At 46.8% G+C, this 17634-nt stretch overlaps 1 protein-coding gene across 3 annotated transcripts in view; it reads right to left on the minus strand.

Annotated features, from left to right (window-relative positions):
- Positions 1-746: 746 nt before the first annotated feature.
- Positions 747-17634, minus strand: part of EMB2410 (embryo defective 2410) — a 187221-nt gene continuing 170333 nt past the window's right edge. For 2 of the 3 annotated variants that reach the window (XM_087678344.1, XM_087678347.1), the window contains 2 exons: positions 1705-1974; positions 747-1082 (listed from right to left, as the gene is read on the minus strand). In XM_087678344.1, the coding sequence (XP_087534470.1) occupies positions 930-1082; positions 1705-1974 (423 nt within the window). In that variant the 3' untranslated portion in view covers positions 747-929. Of the gene's footprint in view, positions 1083-1480; positions 1587-1704; positions 1975-17634 lie in introns of all 3 variants that reach the window. The other variant, XR_015690932.1, reaches the window with a different exon arrangement.

The raw sequence follows: 17634 nt of genomic DNA on the forward strand, positions 1-17634 counted from the left end.
ACGCTATTATACACTTGAAGAAAACTTGAATGTGTCAGGTGATGTACCATACACAAAAATTGGAAAATGGACAAACATGAATATTAACATTGAGAGAATTTCTGTGTTAATTTTCGCATGGTGCATATTACAACCATGCACATGTAAGCCAACCCTCCCGCTGCTGTGCCCCCCGGGGCCCTCCCAAAAAAAAAAGGGTCACCATTCTACTCTCCCTCATTTCTCACTCTCATTAGACCAGGTGTTATACTAGTCCACTTTGAGTTTGGGTATTCACACAAGTGACTACCCTTCCTAGATAATATTAACATTGAGAGAATTTCTGTGTTAATTTTCGCATGGTGCATATTACAACCATGCACATGTAAGCCAACCCTCCCGCTGCTGTGCCCCCCGGGGCCCTCCCAAAAAAAAAAGGGTCACCATTCTACTCTCCCTCATTTCTCACTCTCATTAGACCAGGTGTTATACTAGTCCACTTTGAGTTTGGGTATTCACACAAGTGACTACCCTTCCTAGATGCTAGAAGATTGATAGGTGACCTAGTGTGCCAATTCCCACCTTGGGTCTATCCTTTGTTGGATGTGCCAGATGTTTCTCTTACATGGTAAGCTTGGATACTACTTCACTAAGTTTGGGATCCGATGGACGACATATCATGCCTACTTGGCCTTGATCAAGTAGGTACATTACAACTCGTATCAGAGCAAAGAAATTTAGCAAATAAAAAAATATAGAAATTCAAATTCAAAATTCAAAAAGAAATTAATTATTTATATCACTGTACTGCTGAAAAAGAAAAGAGGAAAAAGAAAAAGAACCCCTTTGCTCTACATGGAATTATTGTACATCCCGCATATACAAATGGGAATAGGGGCTTATTAGAAAGAATACAAAATTGCACTCTCTTGAAATGGAGAGGTGAAGAATTAATTTTGAGAGGTAGCAGAGTATTCAAATAGGAGGCGATTATCTACAGAGGGGATAGAGGAGAACAAAATACGAAGCTTGTTATTCAGTTGGTACAATAGTGTCCATTGGGTAGCCATCTCAGATTCCTTTAGCTGCCGTACAACTGATGCCTGTCACAAAAGTTTGCAGAACTATGTGACTTCTCTACCAACATATAAACACATCCTAGCAAAAAAAGATTCCATCCATAAACAACCATTTATCTGGCCAAGATGGCACAAGGAAGAAAAGGAGAATCAGAAACCATTCAGAACTAAACAAAAGTCGGGCCAAATTTCCTGTGAATCATCTTTTCTCTGTGCTTCAACTAAAAAGTCTGTGCTCAATGTTTGTTTGAAATCATGTCATCTGTTAAAAAATTCACACCTACATGGGCACTGAACTAGACACCACAGACCATCAGGCACTCAGCCAATAGAGAAGATAGACTTAAGGTGCCTTTCCAAAGAAACTGACACACGTAAGGCTGGAAAGTGGATTCTCATGTATATATAAAGCAAGTACTTGCCAGTTACAGAGAAACCAGAGGAATGTACTTGGGCAGCAGACATCTTCTCATACCCCTCTACTATATATTGGACTGTCTATACCACCAATAATCAGTTGCATTTGATCTACACCACAGCATTTGATGAACAAGCACTATGACGTCATCAAATAACAAGAGGTAATTTAAAGCTATACAAATGTCAGCAGAAGTTATTTACAGAACAAGAGAACCACAAGACATACCTGAAGCCGCTTGCCCAACTGCACCTCTACTTCTGTTCCAAAAGAGAGGTTGGCAAGTGATTTGAAAGGATCAGTCGTCGGGTCAAGGGAGAGCAAGTTTGGGATCTGAGGAGCGGAAACAAGCCTCCAGCGAGCCTGCCCAAACTCTCCTTTGCCTTCTATTTTCGGCATCAATGTTTCTACAGTTGCAGCTGCAAGCTTCTTAAAAGCCAGTTGCCCATTACCCTCAAGGAGTGAGTCTGCTAATTGACTTTCAAAGACTCTCGTTGCCTGTATAGAAAAGCGAAGCAACAAATAATTTACAAATCTACGAAATCTGTGAGTCACGTGGTTAATCTAACAGTGCAAGGAGAACTAGGTTGCAATGAGTAAGGATTGAAGATGATCAAGTACACATATTTTATGTCTAGGCAACCTGAACTGTAAAGCAAGTTATTATGCACAATCATGTGTCTAGCAGGATCTCAGTACTCATTTCATTACCAGGACCAACAAAGAAAGCTTTAGATACTTTCTATTACAAGAAAATTAGAACAAGCAAACAAGGCACTGAAAAATTTCGTCCATGTTTGGTTACCTTTGACTGAAGAAAATACTGGCACATGCTTTATCAAGGAACTCTAACATGCAGGATATAGCCATAAATGTCATTCATATTGCATGGTTCTTTCCACTTAGATATTGTAAACTTATGAGGACCTACTTGTCCTATAGTTCATGTTCTATCCATTTGGAATCATTATCTCCTTGGTACTTATTTTATACTCAAGAAAGACCATCAAAGCTTAAGACACATTCTCTCTCTCACGACAGACAAAGAGAAAAAAATGAGAATGACAAAATCTGTCTACACTTGATTAGTGTCAAAGGCTCAAGTATGTAGCTAAGGGAACAAGAAGCTTGAGAGAGCATAAGTCAAAGTGTATTGAGAAGTATCAACAAAGAAGATTTACAAGACTAAGTATGCACTAAAGTGAATAGGAATATATACAAAGCTGGGGCAGAAAAACCTCCTAAAGAGGGGGAAGAAGTGCCCCAATGATCCTGAGTCTGTTCACACACAACTACTGAAATATGGTAACAAATCCCCCTTGGGAGTTATGCAGTGAGTAAGAGCTCACACTCATCTATAGGGAAATGCCAAGCCTAGCAGACTAGATCAATCCACAAAGGGGAATAAGTCCAAAGCTTTGTGAAAAGCTTGGAACTTCTCACAAGGCAAAGCCTTTGTGAGAAGATCTGCAAGGTTGTCCTATGTTGGTACATAGGCCAACCTACTCTCTCCTATAGAAAGTCTCCCCCTGAGATAATGATAATGTACCTCAATATGCTTAGTATGTGCATGGAACACTGGATTCTATGTAACTATCAATGCACTCTGACTATCACTGAAGATGGTAGTGGCAGATGACTATCTAACATCCAAATCAGCCAAAAAGTATCGGAGTCAAACACACTCAATCGTACTTCTGAAAATTTCTTTGTACTTAGCTTCAAAACTAGAAGCAACTACAGTGGACTACTTTTTGCTCAACCACAATATGCATAAATTGCTAAGCATGAAGAAAAACCACTTCTGGATACACCAATGTCATAACAATCAATCCAATCAAATTCCAAAAAAGTATGTAAATCTAGCAGTAATGATCCCCCTTTGGGATAAAACAGCCCAAGGTACTGAGTACCACTCAAGTAGCGAAATATCCACTTCAGTACCTATCAATGCTTAGTGTTTGGGCTTATGCATACACACTCATATGTGAGACTACAAAATATAAGTAAATCAAGCATCCAACTGCCTAGTGATAGAGAAAGGCATCAAAGGCTCCATTAAGGATGGGCCCCTCTCTTCAAGAGTGAAATTGGAAGTACGTTCTCCTACTTTCAGCCTATTTCTCCTACTTCAGTGCAATATGTTGGTAAAGACCAATTTGAAGCAAGAGTGACATATGCGGAACATAGTAGATCCCCAATGGATGACCCACTCATATATGTGAATACAAGGAGTGATTATAACTTTTAGGACCTCTATACCTTTCATTCTGGGTAGTGCATACGCACCTTTGGGGGAGGCTCAACCTTCATCTTTCACACCTTTGGGTTACTCTAAGGATGGGGTTCCTCCCCTACTTATCCAAGTATAGATGAACCCGTATCATAGTGTGCCTCCATGGCTTTACCTAGTGGCCCTATTGGTCACTTTGTCGTGCCCCAATTGATATTTGGATAGAAGTTGGGTGCTTGAGTGCCTTCACCTCCATCGGCACCTTATGGAAACATTCATGTTCCAGGGCCTCCTCCATCAACACCATACGGACACTCACAGCTCATTTCTACCTATCCACAATCTCTTCCTAACTATCCCCCTCCTTGCTACCCTTTTATTCTTCTTACACTTCTTATCCGACATCCTCATGGTTCCTCATCTTCATTGACCAAGCACACTTTCTCTTGCAAGCCTCATTTTAAGGGGTCCAACTACACCACTTCATTGAACCTGTGGAGATATGTACTTGACTCTCAGAACCTATGGGACATTCTGCAAGGGTTGAACTTCAACCTGATTCTGCACAAGCTCCATATAAGGTTGCCCATTCATGGAACGCTAGAAATGCCTCTGCCATTGTCAAGTCGATGCAAGATCTTCTTGGAAAGTTTCAATCCTAGTTAGAGCACTTTGGCCTAGCATCCAAGCGATGGACACAATTGACTAGTCGATATGCGGCTTGGGATAGGACTCACTGTATCACACTTGACCATGAACTCCAAATTTTCAAAATCACTAGCCAATGACCTTAAGGTCAAGCTAGCTGAATATCTATAACTTCTCGCCAAGTTCTCTACCACGGGGGCTTCTAAGTCCTTTGATGACGACTAGCTTGTGTTTTTTCTAAGGGCATTGCTGAGGAAATACTTCCATTTTGCACAACAAATGATCTCATAGCCTATCATATCCACCTTCTATGAATTTAAGTGTTGTTCGGTCAATTTTATAGCCCTACATCTTTAGAGGGGACCCCTCACTATCACTTCTCAAGAGGGGCAGCAAGGGAAGGAAAAGCAAAATCAAAATCAAACATACCAAGCTAGCGAGTCACAGTAGAAAGCCCTCCCATGCCTCCTGCTCCTCCCCAACCATGCCCTGGTAGTTTCTACTTCTGCCCTACTGGTCCTCTAAGGCCTCCAAGTTGTTGAAGTCTCCTCCAACAATCCAGGAGGCCACCTCTGGGAGTCCTGCTGTGATCTCCACCCAGAATCTGATGAGTGCCCTAACCTTAGTAGGGGCATAGACATTGAGGACTCCAAGGCACAAGTCCCCAATATCCAATCTGATCCATAGAACCCTTCCTACCACTATCGTCCCGTGATTTCATACACAGGTGGTGAGACTCGAGCCAATAGAGGTGCATACGCCTCCACTCCTGCTGTGGGCACCGATGGCGTGCTTCTAGTAAGTGTGAATTGCCCGAGAGTACCTTCCCTACTTGCTCGGCCTGGGCGGGAGTGAGCTTGTGCTCTTGTAGAAGTAAGATGTCGATCCATCCGGCAAGGGCACGCTATAGCTCCTGCCGAACAATCAACTTCCTGGAACCACGTGCTCCACTATAGTGGAGGCTATTCACATTTTAGGATGCAAGATGTAAACTCATAGGGAAACCTGTGACTGACCGAATAAGCATCTGTTCGGTGTGGAAGCTGCTGACGAAGAAAAGGAGCTATGAGGCATGTGGATATGCTTCACTACCAGCCTGGACGGTGAACTCCATTGCCCCATGGCAGCCCTCGGACGGACCATGGGGGTAATGGATGCGCTTGGTGGTAGAACTAGTGCATCTATTATCTAGGCTAAGAGGCGAGACTCTGTACACTGTTAGAAGCAGGCCGCTTGTACCAGGGGCCACTCGATCACATCCATCGGAGCTCTCCACTGCAGAGGGGCTCGAAAGATAATGCTCAGATGTGGGACCTCAGCCCTAGCCCACCAGTTAATGTCCATCATACAACTTGACCACTACTAGGAGAAAAGTGCTAATCTACCTTCTCCCATCCACTTGGAGATGTGGTCTACCACCTGGCTCTTCACCTCCTCTATCTGTGTCGTCGTCCAATTTCCTGTGTGAGAGATCTGAAGAAAGAAGGCGTAGTTTGGTCCATCCGGTGGTACTAGTAGATAGACCTTGATGCTCCTTGACTTGCGTACCACAAAGATTCCTATCTAGTGGAGGATGTCGGTGTATGGGGCTCCTCCCCTCCTGTGGGGGGTCACCTGTACTGGGTGGAGATCCCGGGGGGGGGGGGGAAAGGGGGAAGTGGTTGGTAGGGGTGATGATGGGGAGGGCAAGGATGGAGAAATGGGGGGACTGATCGGATGCACAAGGCGGGTGTGTGTGTGTGTGTGTGTGTGGGGGGGGGGTAAGCTTTGGAGGGGGGTTTGTGGGCTAGGGTCGGCAGGGGGAAAGGGCATAGGGAGGAGGGGGGGTATAGGCCCACAGGTGGGGTGGCTTGTGATACTTCCGTAGGGGGTGGATGTGTGGGCTTGTGGTTCTGCTGGGTGGGACGAGGAGGGAGAGGCCGTGTGGTGCTCTACCAGGGGGGCAACGCTCACCCTCCTACACCCTGCTGCCGTGGTTGTGTCTAAGGGGCTGATTGTGCGCCCCCCCCCCCCCCCCCCCCCCAAAACTGTCTCCCTCTCTATCGTCTCTGGGCCCTGGCTCCGAAGCGCATACACTCTGATGCCTGATGCCCAAAGTCACGGCAACGTAGGCACTACCCTAGCTACCCGTCACAATAACCTGTCGCCTGGAAGAGTGACCGCCTGCCTCGATCTCTAAAAACTGTGGTATATTCTTTGTCTCCTTCATTGCCACCCATACCTTTGGGACTCTTGCGGCTGTCACTACATCCACAAAAGAGGCGAGAAGGACAGTGCCGAAGAGCCGTTCAAAGTCTTTCACTAACTGTCAATACTCTATCGCGTCCGAGGAAGAGTAGGGTGAACGGGTGTCTAAGGAACCTGTTGTGGAGCGCGAATGCCTTCTCTGTGAAACCATTGTACCAAGGAACGATGTAGATGACCCCCTTTGTGAAAGCATAGGGAGAACTGGCTAGTAGCTTACGGGCTGCGTTTGCCGAGGTGAGTCGTACCATGAAGATCCCTTGACCCATTAGGACCGCCTCCACCATCTGCGCTGTGCTGATGCGCAGTGTGGAGTGAAGCCAATCCCAAAGCTGGGTCCTAGAAGGGGAGTGCCCAACTACCTAACCAAATATCGTTGTTTCTTTAAGCTCCAGCTCCGTGGCCCGAACGGCTAAGAGTTGTTCCTTCGAGAGGACGACGCGCAAGGTGTTTAATTGGGGGCACTCGCAGAATGCAACGGCGTCTAACAGAGGTTTTCATTGTGCATCCCTGTTGAGAACCTACTATCATGCTGCTGTGCTACCGGAGAGGGAAGTTGCTGCAGAGGAAGGGAGCAACTAGAGGGAGGGTTTGGAGGGGAGAGGGGATTGTTGTTTTCAATGCAGGTGGTGTGTCTGTCTGACGGGGCCGGGCCTAAAGACGGAGGGGGCGGGGCAGCCTGCCGGGGGGGAGGGGGAGGTGAGGACGGGGGTGGATGGTAGAGCCTTGCTTGGGGGGGTGGGGGGGGATAACAGGCAGGGGGTTGGTAAAGGGACAGGCGGGGCAGGGGCGGGCAGCTAGGGGTACCACTGTCAATGAACCAAGTGCTAGCATCCTCAGTAGAGCTAAATGCCCTATCAGCCCAAGAAGATTTATATTTGCAAGCATAGAAACAATAGTCACAGTCTACAACAAAAGACAAGAAGATGCATCAAAAACAAACATCCCGAACTACTCCTCCTTGGCAATGCGCTTTTTACATTCCATGTGATGTAATGACCTAGCTTCTTACAATAGTGACACTTGCCCTTCTTGGCTTGTGTGCCCCCCTATTTCTTGTTGCTCTATGAAGTACCTGAACTTCCAAAACTCTACAGAGCATTTTTTAGACTGGTTGCCCTTGCTCTTTTGCCTCGGCATAAAACCCTATTCAGAGGCTATTACATCCACCGCATTATTCTTTCTTGTTTGCTCTTCTTCTAGGAGCAAACTAACCAATTGAATAAAAGTAAGTGGCTGCGGAGAAATTCTCATGGGGAGATTTAGGACTGCAAAAGGCCAAATAAGAGCACCGCAAAGAATTCATAGTAGTAGAGATCAATTATGCATCCGAATAATACTCATCTACATTCATTGACTGCTCACGCAAGTCCTGAATTTTGTTAAGATGATCCTGCATGGAATCACCTTCATCCATCTTCACATTCTCAAGCTCTTTCGTCAAGAAAGAGATGCGTGTCTCATTTTTTCCAACAAACATTTGATCTAGTGTGAGCCATGCTTCTCATGAAGAAGTTGCAGACCGTATCTGCGGGATTATAGACCGCTGAACTACCAATGCAATCAGCGATAATATTTGAGTATCCCATGTGTCCCAAGCCTTTTGTGTTGTTGATCTTTGGGGAAGTGGTTGAGATGAGCGGCCCGTTGACCACGTCCTATTGCACGAGGTGTTGCAAGAGCCACAATTCGAGGACGGACTTTCTCACCACTAACATAATCCCAAAGATTTTTCACAATCAGCACATTCTTCATCATGAAAGACCATAGAGAATAATTATTGCCATCCAATCTATGCTCCTTGGATACATATGTGAATACATCACTCTGTCCCTAATTGGCCATAGCAAATGTCACTATTTCAAAGAGCACAAGAGCAAGGGATAAAGCTCAAACAACCCGGAAATCTGAAAATTTCCAAAAATTACAGCATGCACGACACTGTAATTGACAAATCTGTCACACTCTGTCAAAACTGTCCAATGTACACGCTATCCAATGCACAAACAATGCTCAACAACACAATCAATGCAAAATCCCCAAAATTTTGTTGTCCCAAATGCACAATTTCAGTCTATTTCAGACTAAACCTGTAGTACATGTACCAATGTCTGCACTGGTCCCAAAAGCCCCAAAATTTTTGGTTTGCTTCCCGAGAAATCTTTTCAATAGATGTGTGCAAGACACGAGACTGCCCGGGCAAGAAGCCCCTTTCTGAAATTCAAAATTTTGAGTTAAAAAATAGATAAATGTCTCTGTTAACTTCTGTGTTGGCGGCCTACTACTGATGGCCCTGCAACAAGTGGCGCTGGCCAATGGCAGACCTAGCGAATCTGGCAACCAGGTGGCAGAGATGTAGGAGGCTGGAGCAGAAGGCGCAAGTGGACGAGCTGGGGCAGGCGGCACCAACCTGCGGTGTTGGAGCTGGAGGAGGCGCTGGTGGCGCTACAAATGACTGCTCAAGCACCGTTGTAGGCAGGAGCTCGTGCAGGGGGCGGCTGGGTGCAGCAGCCCTACAAGTGCTGGCTGCTGGCAGACAACAACTGGATGAGCAAGAGCTCACGAGCCTAGAGAGGCTAAGAAGGAAGGACATGAACCAGGGGGTGGCTCAACTGAGCTCCAAGGTGTTGGTGCTACTGATATAGGACTGGACAGGGCAAGAGGCTGAGCTGAATCTGAGCTCTGATACCAAATGTGAGATGGGAAAGATCGAAGCTTAGTTAAGAGTACACAGTTGATAGTGAAGAGAGTGAGAGAGTAAAGACACAGAATGACTTCCAATGCAATTACCAAAAAGAGTGTAATGTAAGTACAAAGTACAACCCTTAAACCTTAGGGTTGTTAATGTGCATTCACACCTGAAAGTTGTAAAATAGGGTAAGTGCCTGAATTGTGTAAAAGAAGCACATAAAATAAAAGATAATATAACTAGGGGAAAAATCCTCTCATAAGGAGAGTAAAAAGTGTCCCATTGTCCTACCGCAAATCACCGGCACTCCTCTATGAGCGTAGGGATGAGTCAAACCCAACAACACAGAGGCTACCTTGCTGCGTTTCGGGATCCATTTAGAGTACGACACACTCTCCAGCTCATAACCTCTGCCTTGATCCCAAAGATGTGAGAGTTTAAGGTTCAATATTCACTACATAGTGTGTTTGCTACATGAGCATCGTATATTCAGTAGTCATTCACTTCATTACTCATTGTCTTCACTTTCTCTAAGTTACCCTAACCCTAACAGTGTTCTCTTTATCAACTTGTGCTTTGTTGTATGATTGGTTTTGTGTTTTTTGTGTTTAGAGCATTTCTTCACATGATATTAAAGCTAGGTACTCTCTAACAAACCTTGGCCTTTGATCGAAAAGCTTATCTACACAAGCAGGAATAACAAAAGGGTCACATGACTTCAAACACATTCACACCACCGCTCTAGTCTCCATAGCTAAACATGGATAGAAATGATCACAAGTGGGCCTGCCAACTTTCTACTACCCAATCTAACATGGGCAGAGAACCATTGGACTACCATGGAGTCCAAAGACCATATCAGATTTCCGTCCCTGAGTATGCTCTCATCCTTATGCATAGGGCTCAACAGGAGGTTGAAGGTAAGTGTGAGCTATCTCCGTTAGATTGGGTACACAGAACTAATGATCTTGCACGACCTTTGGAATCTCCACTACGGATTGGCCATCTATAAGTGAAACGTGGCTCGGATTACAATTCACTTCCATAGTGCTCTTCTCAAATGCCAAGTACAAACCCTATTATGTTAGACTCTATGCCAACTGATTCTGTTTCTTCTATTGAACCGGGGGATGCTCATCAAGAAGAAACTCTTCAAAATAACCTTTAGTTTCTAAGTAATGAGAAAAAAAAGTATTGTTGTATGATCTCAAAACTAGGTGAGAAGTTGAAAGATGAACTCATAAGTATTCCTTCCCTTCCATTTTCTTCAAACAATGTTCTCATGGTCAATTTGGAGTACGTGCATCTTCATCCAATGCATTTAATGAACAAAAGCAACCAACTATGTTTCCCACGACATCTATCACTAATCCGTTTGGGCTCCCACCCATCCCTCCCTCCTCTTCCTCTACACCTTCCTTTCCAGTTCCATTAAGTGCACCACATTTACCACCACACACCACAACGAGGAATTCTGCACACTTAAGCACAGCATTTAGGACCTCTATACACTTGCTTCCAGGTGGTATACCAATGACAAAGGCTCAACCTCCCCCACACACACTTTTGGGTTATCCCTTTGGGAGTGCATCCCAAGCATACTCAAGTGTGGATCGTTTGGTACCCCAGTTTGCCTCTACGGCATTACCTAGTGGGCTATCCAGTCATTATATTGTGCCCTAGTCAACACTTGGACAGGGCTATTGTGTCCAAGTGCCTCCACTTCCACCTATAGTACCGTGTGGAACCATGACAATTCCGGTACCTCCGCATCAATCAGCACTCTTTGGAAATCAAAAGCTTATTTCTACCTATCCACAATTACCCCCTTCTTATCCACCCACACCACCACCATCTTATCCTCCACCCTACCCCACCTATCCATCTTCACAGACACCTCATGTTTCTGGCTCCTCGTCCACCAAGCATACTTTTATGATAAGACTCATTTCAACAAGTTAAACTATACCACTTGGTCAAGCTTGATGATGCATGTCTTAGACTCAAAACACATGGAATTTAGTATAGAAGTTGGAACCCCAACCTGATCCCACACTTGTTACATATGAGGTCTTCCGCTCATGGAAGGCTCATAATGCCTCTCCTATTGTTGGGTCTATAAAGCATGTCAACTACGTAAGTAGCATCGTATAACCTTCCCTCGGAAATCTACCACCTATGCTAAGGAACCCTTTACGCTCATTCATGTAGATCTTTGTGGTCCCATATCTACTACCACCTTGAATGGCGCATTGTACTTCGTTTTTATTATGGATGATTTCTCTAGGTACATGTGGGTGTACTTTCTCAAGCACAAGCATAGTTCTTATTAGACGTGTCTAATTGGCCAATCAAACGTCTGAAAAACATATGAAATCCTGTTTCATACTCGACATACGTTTTTTTCTTTTTCTTTTTTTACTTTTTTTTTTTGTGTGTGTGTGTGTGTGTGGGGGGGGGGGGGGGGGGGGGGGGGGTTGTGTGTGCGCCGGCGCTGGAATAAGCAGCAAACGTTATGATTTTGCCAAAAAGGTTGTCGCCTAGGAAGGTGTTGGTTGTTGTCACCTAGCTTCTCACTACCCGAAAATGTGGAAAACCTGCTCCCGGACTGTGCAACAGGTTAATTCAGACTGTAGCCTCGAAATTGACGCCCCAATGTTGGAGAGTAAGCTTTTTCTTAATGTTTTTCCTCTCTCTCTCATATTTTAAAAGTGCTGATGTTGTCTGCCTGAAATTTCAGACTGCATCTCTCTCTCCCCCCTCCCTCTTTCTCTCCTTCCTGTGCATCTTGATTCTCAAGTCTGAGTGGCTGATTACTGTTGCAAATTTCTTGTACTAAAGTCTGAACATTCTGAAAATTTTTAGAAATTTCACACATTAACAGCCATTTAACTCTCAGATTGTTGAGAAAGATACTTTTTTCCTTTAATGTAGCTTAAGGATCCCTGAAATTTCTGATTAGAAGTCTGAAATTTCTAAAATTTTCAGAAATTTTTGACATTAACAGCCATTAAACTTCTCAAATTCTTGAGAAACACTCTTTTCCCCTTTAGTATTGGCTATTGAAAAAACCAGTTTTTAGGGTTAAACAACAGTGTATAAATGCCTGCAACTATCACATTTAAAACATGTCAGAAATTGTGTTCAACAGGTTTAAAACCACATGAAAAACTACATTCACTCTGGACAAACTGTGTTCAATAGAAATTTTAAATTGTTTAAAACCACCTGAGAAACTGCATTCACTATGCACGAACCCCCATGACAACATGCTTGTTTCTGGACCCCTAATAGAGGTATGACGTTTCATAGCACTGAAGAAATATAAAATCTCTAAAATTTCTGAAGTTACAGCTGACATTGACATTTCAGCAAGCTAAATTAGTTATAATGTAGCAATGTGGAGGAGGGCAATTTACATGCAAGTGCAAGTGGTGTCAGCACAGTTGGGATTCTAGTTTTCATTCAGCTTGTTAGCTTACTTACTCAATTTAGTATAAAATACTAGGTTTAGATACATTTTACAGTTTTTTAATATTGAAATTAGGGCAACACATGATTCAGCCCCAAGGTGTGAATCACACTCCAATCATACTTTCATACATGTCTCCGTATAACCTATGAGTGCCGTATGAAAAAGCTATGAGCACAAGTCAGATGACTTCACTTATTTCAATGCTTGGGTGCTGCCAGCGGTTCAAAACCAGGTTGGTCGTCATGCGGGTACTATGAGGAGTGGTTTTGGTAGTGCTTTTACCTCCCATGAGTTCTCTGAGTTTCTACAAGAGCAGACCATTGTGCGCCAGCTCACCTCTACAAACTCCCCTGCATAGAATGTAGTGGTCGAGCATAGGAAGCTGATAGTCATGAATATGGCATGCTCTGTGCTAATTGTAGTAGAGCTTCCTAAGCACCTTTGGGTTGAGACTATTAAGACTTCAGTGTACATCCTTAATCAATGTACGACAGCGGTGGTCCGTAAAAAGACCTCGTACAATTTTTTGGCTCCTTGTCTATTGTTTCTCACTTCAGTCTTTGGTAGTCATGCTATACGCACACCCTAGATGACAAGATAGAAATGCTCACCCCTCGAGCTGATCTCTTGATCTTTGTGGGCTATTCTTTCGAAACAAGAGCCTACATTAGCCTAACTTAAAACAGCCCCATAACACAATTAATTAATGTTGAAACCTTATTATTTTAAAAAGAAAAACAATCCTAGAGAATAATTGTGTCCCACATACCAAACCCTAATTTGGATGCCCCAAACTTTCTATAAATAGGCCTGCAGCCCACCACTTGCCCTTAATCTCATTTTTTCAAGTTTGAAGAGCCGTATCTCTCGTGCCCACACCTCGTTTGCAAAGGACATCAAGGTCATAACTTCTTGTTGTATGCTACCATTTGGCGCTTGATTCTAGTCTCCGTCAAACGCCCTAAGCCATTTTGAAACAACTTTTTCACGAGCTCCCGCCATCACGTCGCAAGCTGCCACCTGCCTCCATCTAATCCGATGCTGCACCAGTCTCCCCCCCCCCCCCCCCCGCCCCCCGCTTGCACCACTCCCCTCCCCTTGCCCTAAGCCAATCCCCCCCCCCAACCTTGTGGCCACATGCCCGCCCTGCACCCACCGCCTTGTGCCCTGTCCACCCTATCCGCCCTGCGCCCTATCCACCTGCCGCCCTGCCCGCCCTAAGCTCCCCCCCCCCTCCCCCGCCCTGTCTCCAACAGTGCCCGCCTTGCGCCCCCCCCACAAAACCCCCCTCTCCTCGCCATCGACTCACCCCACATCTAGTTGCTCCCTCCCCCCTGCAGCAACTTCCCCCCCGGTAGCATAGCAGCGTGATTGTTAGGTTCCCAACAGGGACGTGCAATGGAAACCCTTGGCGCATTCTGCGAGTGCCCCCCAGTCAAACACCTTGCGCATCATCCTCTCTCTGAGGAATAGCTCTTAGCCATCCGGGCCACAGAGTTGGAGCTAAAAGAAACAACGATATTTGGTCAGGTCGTTGGACACTCCCCATCGAGGGCCCAACTACGGGACTGGCTTCACTCCACGCTGCGCATTGGCATAGCACAGATCGTGGAGGCAGTCCTCATGGGCCAAGGTATCTTCATGGTTCGACTCACCTCTGCGGACGCACCTCGTGAGTTACTGGAGAGCTCGCCCTATGCCTCCACGAAGGGGGTCATCTACATGGTTCCCTGGTACAGCGGCTCCACAATGGAGACATTTGCGCTCCACAACACTTTTCTCAGACACCCAATCACCCTACTTTTCCCCGAACTGGCAGTAGAGTACTGCCAGTTAGTGGAGAACTTTGGACGGCTCTTTGGCACAGTTCTTCCTGCCTTCGCAGATGCAGTGATAGCTGCAGGAGTCCCAAAGGTACGAGTGGCCGTGAAGGACACAAAGAGTATACCAAAGTTCCTGGAGATTGACGCAAGAGGTCACTCCTTTAGGCAGCAGGTCATTGTGACTAGGCAACCAGGGCAATGCGTCCGCTGCCACAACTTTGGGCATTAAGCAGCAGATTGTACACGTTTCGGAGCCAAGGCAGTTCCGCCAACAGGCCCACAGGTGTATGCTGACGGCTTCACACGGGTCCAAAGACGACAGGGGGGACCGCAACCAGCTCCTCAGACCCAGCCTTGACAGCAGGGAGCAAGAGGGCGGGCGACACCTCCTCAGCAGAGCACTCCGCAGCACCCCCTGATTGCCCCACTTGGCACGACCGCAGTCCCCCCCATCCACCACCTCACCTGAGATCCCACAGCCCCCACACCCTTCCCCCCCACCTCCCATGCCCCCCCTGACCCTGGCCCATAGTCCCCCCTCTTCCAGGAACACCAGTCCCCCCCCTCCCCCCACACCCGCCACATACCTCCGACCGTCCCCTGACCCTCTTTCCCCCCCACCACCTCCCCTACCAAGTATCCCCCTTGATCTGCACCCGGTTCTAGTGATCCCCCCCAAACCCACACCCCCTCCTCCAATAGGAGGTGATGAGCCGCACACACCTACATCCTTCTCTCGCGCCAACATTCTTCCCTCTTCCACACAGCCACCAGCTCATTCGCTCCTGCCGCCCGTCACACTTTCCCGAGACAGGCACAACTATTGCCACAAGAGTTCTTCCGCAATGGCCCATGGTCCTACTTGTGAGTTGCACAGCGCGGAAAGTTCCCACTACCTCTAGAGGTGGGGATCTTTGTGGTTCGTAAGTCAAGGAGGGCAAGGCCATCTACTAGCACCACCAGATGGACCAAACTACGCTTTTTTCCTTCAATCCTTTCACTCAGAGGAGTGGACGACGACACAGATAGAGAAGTTGAGGAGTCAGGTGGCGGACCACACCTCCCAGTGGATGAGAGAGGAAGAACTAGCAATGTTTGCACAGCAATGGCCCGGTTGCATAATGGACATTAACTGGTGGGATGGTGCTGCCCGAATCCCGCACTTAAGCATTATCTTTCGAGCCCCTCCACAGTGGAGAGCTCCGCAGGATGTGATCGAGTGGCCCCTAGCACACGCGGCCCGTTTTTACCAGTGTACAGAGTCACGACTCTTAGAATGGCTAATAGATGCATTGATAGTACCACCTAGTGTATCCATCACCCCTATGGTCCGATCGAGGGTCACCATGGGGAACTAGAGTTCACTGTCCAGACCGGCGGCAAAGCGTACTTATATGCCCCATAGTTTTTCCTCCTCATCAACAGCCTCCACACCGAACAGATGCCTGTTTGGTTAGTCACAGGTTTCCCCATGAGCTAAACCTTGCATCGTGGAATGTGAATAATCTCCACTACAGTGGGGCACGTGGTTCCAGGAAGTTGATTGTTCAGCAGGAGTTGCAGCCTTCCCTTGCCGGACGGATCGACATCTTACTCCTACAAAAGCACAAGCTCACTCCCAGCCAGGCCTAGCAGATTGGAAAGGTACTCGCAGGCAGCTCACACACTTACTAGGAGCACGCCATAGGTGTCCACGGCAGGAGTGGAGGTGTATACACCTCTATTGGCCCGAGTCTCACCGCTTGTGTACGAGACCATGGGATGATAGTGGCAGGGAGGGTTCAATGGATCAGATTGGATATTGGGGACTCGTGTCTTGGAGTCCTCAATGTCTATGCCCCTACAGAGGTTAGGGCACGTAGTAGGTTCTGGGTGGAGATCGCAGATGGACTCCTTGAGGTGGATTCCTGGATCGTTGGACGAGACTTCAACAACCTGGAGACTTTGGCGGACGAGCAAGGCAAAGGCAGAAACTACCAAGGCATGGCGGGGGGAGAGCAAGAGCCATGGGAGGTCTTTCTACTTGTAGTCGGAGTACGCGATGCTTGGAGAGACCTTGCCTTTCACAGGAGGAAGAGGTTGCTGGACCTCTCTTAGGGATACAAGCGGCTAGGCGGAGTCCTGCTGAAACAGTTGGACAGTTTTTCTGTGGTGGGGAGGCTCTCGTGGAGGCTAGATTGAGCAGTTGGTGGGCACCACGCTATCCAATCATTGCTTGGTTCTCCTAACACTTGATCCCCCGGCATTTGCCCTAGACACACGATCCTGTCGAATCCCTGAGACTCGATCTATAGGAGGGAGGATGTGACAAGACAACTAGAGCAGATTTGGACCAGGGAGTAGGGCAGGAGGGACCGGATCGTAGAGGAGGTTGCGGAGGTCCTAGTCGAGTCAAGCAGAATCTGCCAAGTGGCAGCCATACCAGCCATGCAGCAGAGCTGGGAGGAGGAGAGAGCACTCCAACGGGACCTCACAATCACATAGAGATTATTATAGGAGGCACCACAAGATTCCACCCTCCACGCACAGGAGGTGCGCGCGCAAGCAGCCATTGCTGGCCTAGAGGACAGGCGTTCGGAGTTCTCTTTCCGCACCTTAGCAGCCTTCTGGGCGTGGAAGGGGGACACGATGTGCAAGGAGTTCTTCAAGGTGCACCAGCCTCGCATTGCAGGAGAGCAGATACGTAGCCTTCGGGATCAGTATGGGAGGACTCGTTCTAGCCCAGACGAGGTGATGGGGATTGCCAGGGGATTGCCACTGACTGCTACAGGTGCCTTTTCAAGCAGGAGACAGCCTCAACTAGAGGACAGCAATATAGACAGCAGGTGTGGAATCACATCGCGTCCCTCATCACAAAGAAGATGGGACACTCCCTCCTAGCTCCCTTTACAGAGAAGGAACTAGTGGCTTTCCATACACAGGATGGACAGAAATGCCTGGGAGAGGATAGTCTCTCTAAGGCCTTCTTCAGTATCTACTTGGAAGTGGTGAAGGACCCACTACTAACCCTTGTGTTGTTCCCGCTTCTACAGATAAGTTTTCCGAT

This window comes from Lygodium microphyllum, chromosome 5 (genome assembly GCF_053477565.2).
Source record: "Lygodium microphyllum isolate KBCC chromosome 5, Lygodium_microphyllum_v1.1.10, whole genome shotgun sequence".
Taxonomy (NCBI): domain Eukaryota; kingdom Viridiplantae; phylum Streptophyta; class Polypodiopsida; order Schizaeales; family Lygodiaceae; genus Lygodium; species Lygodium microphyllum.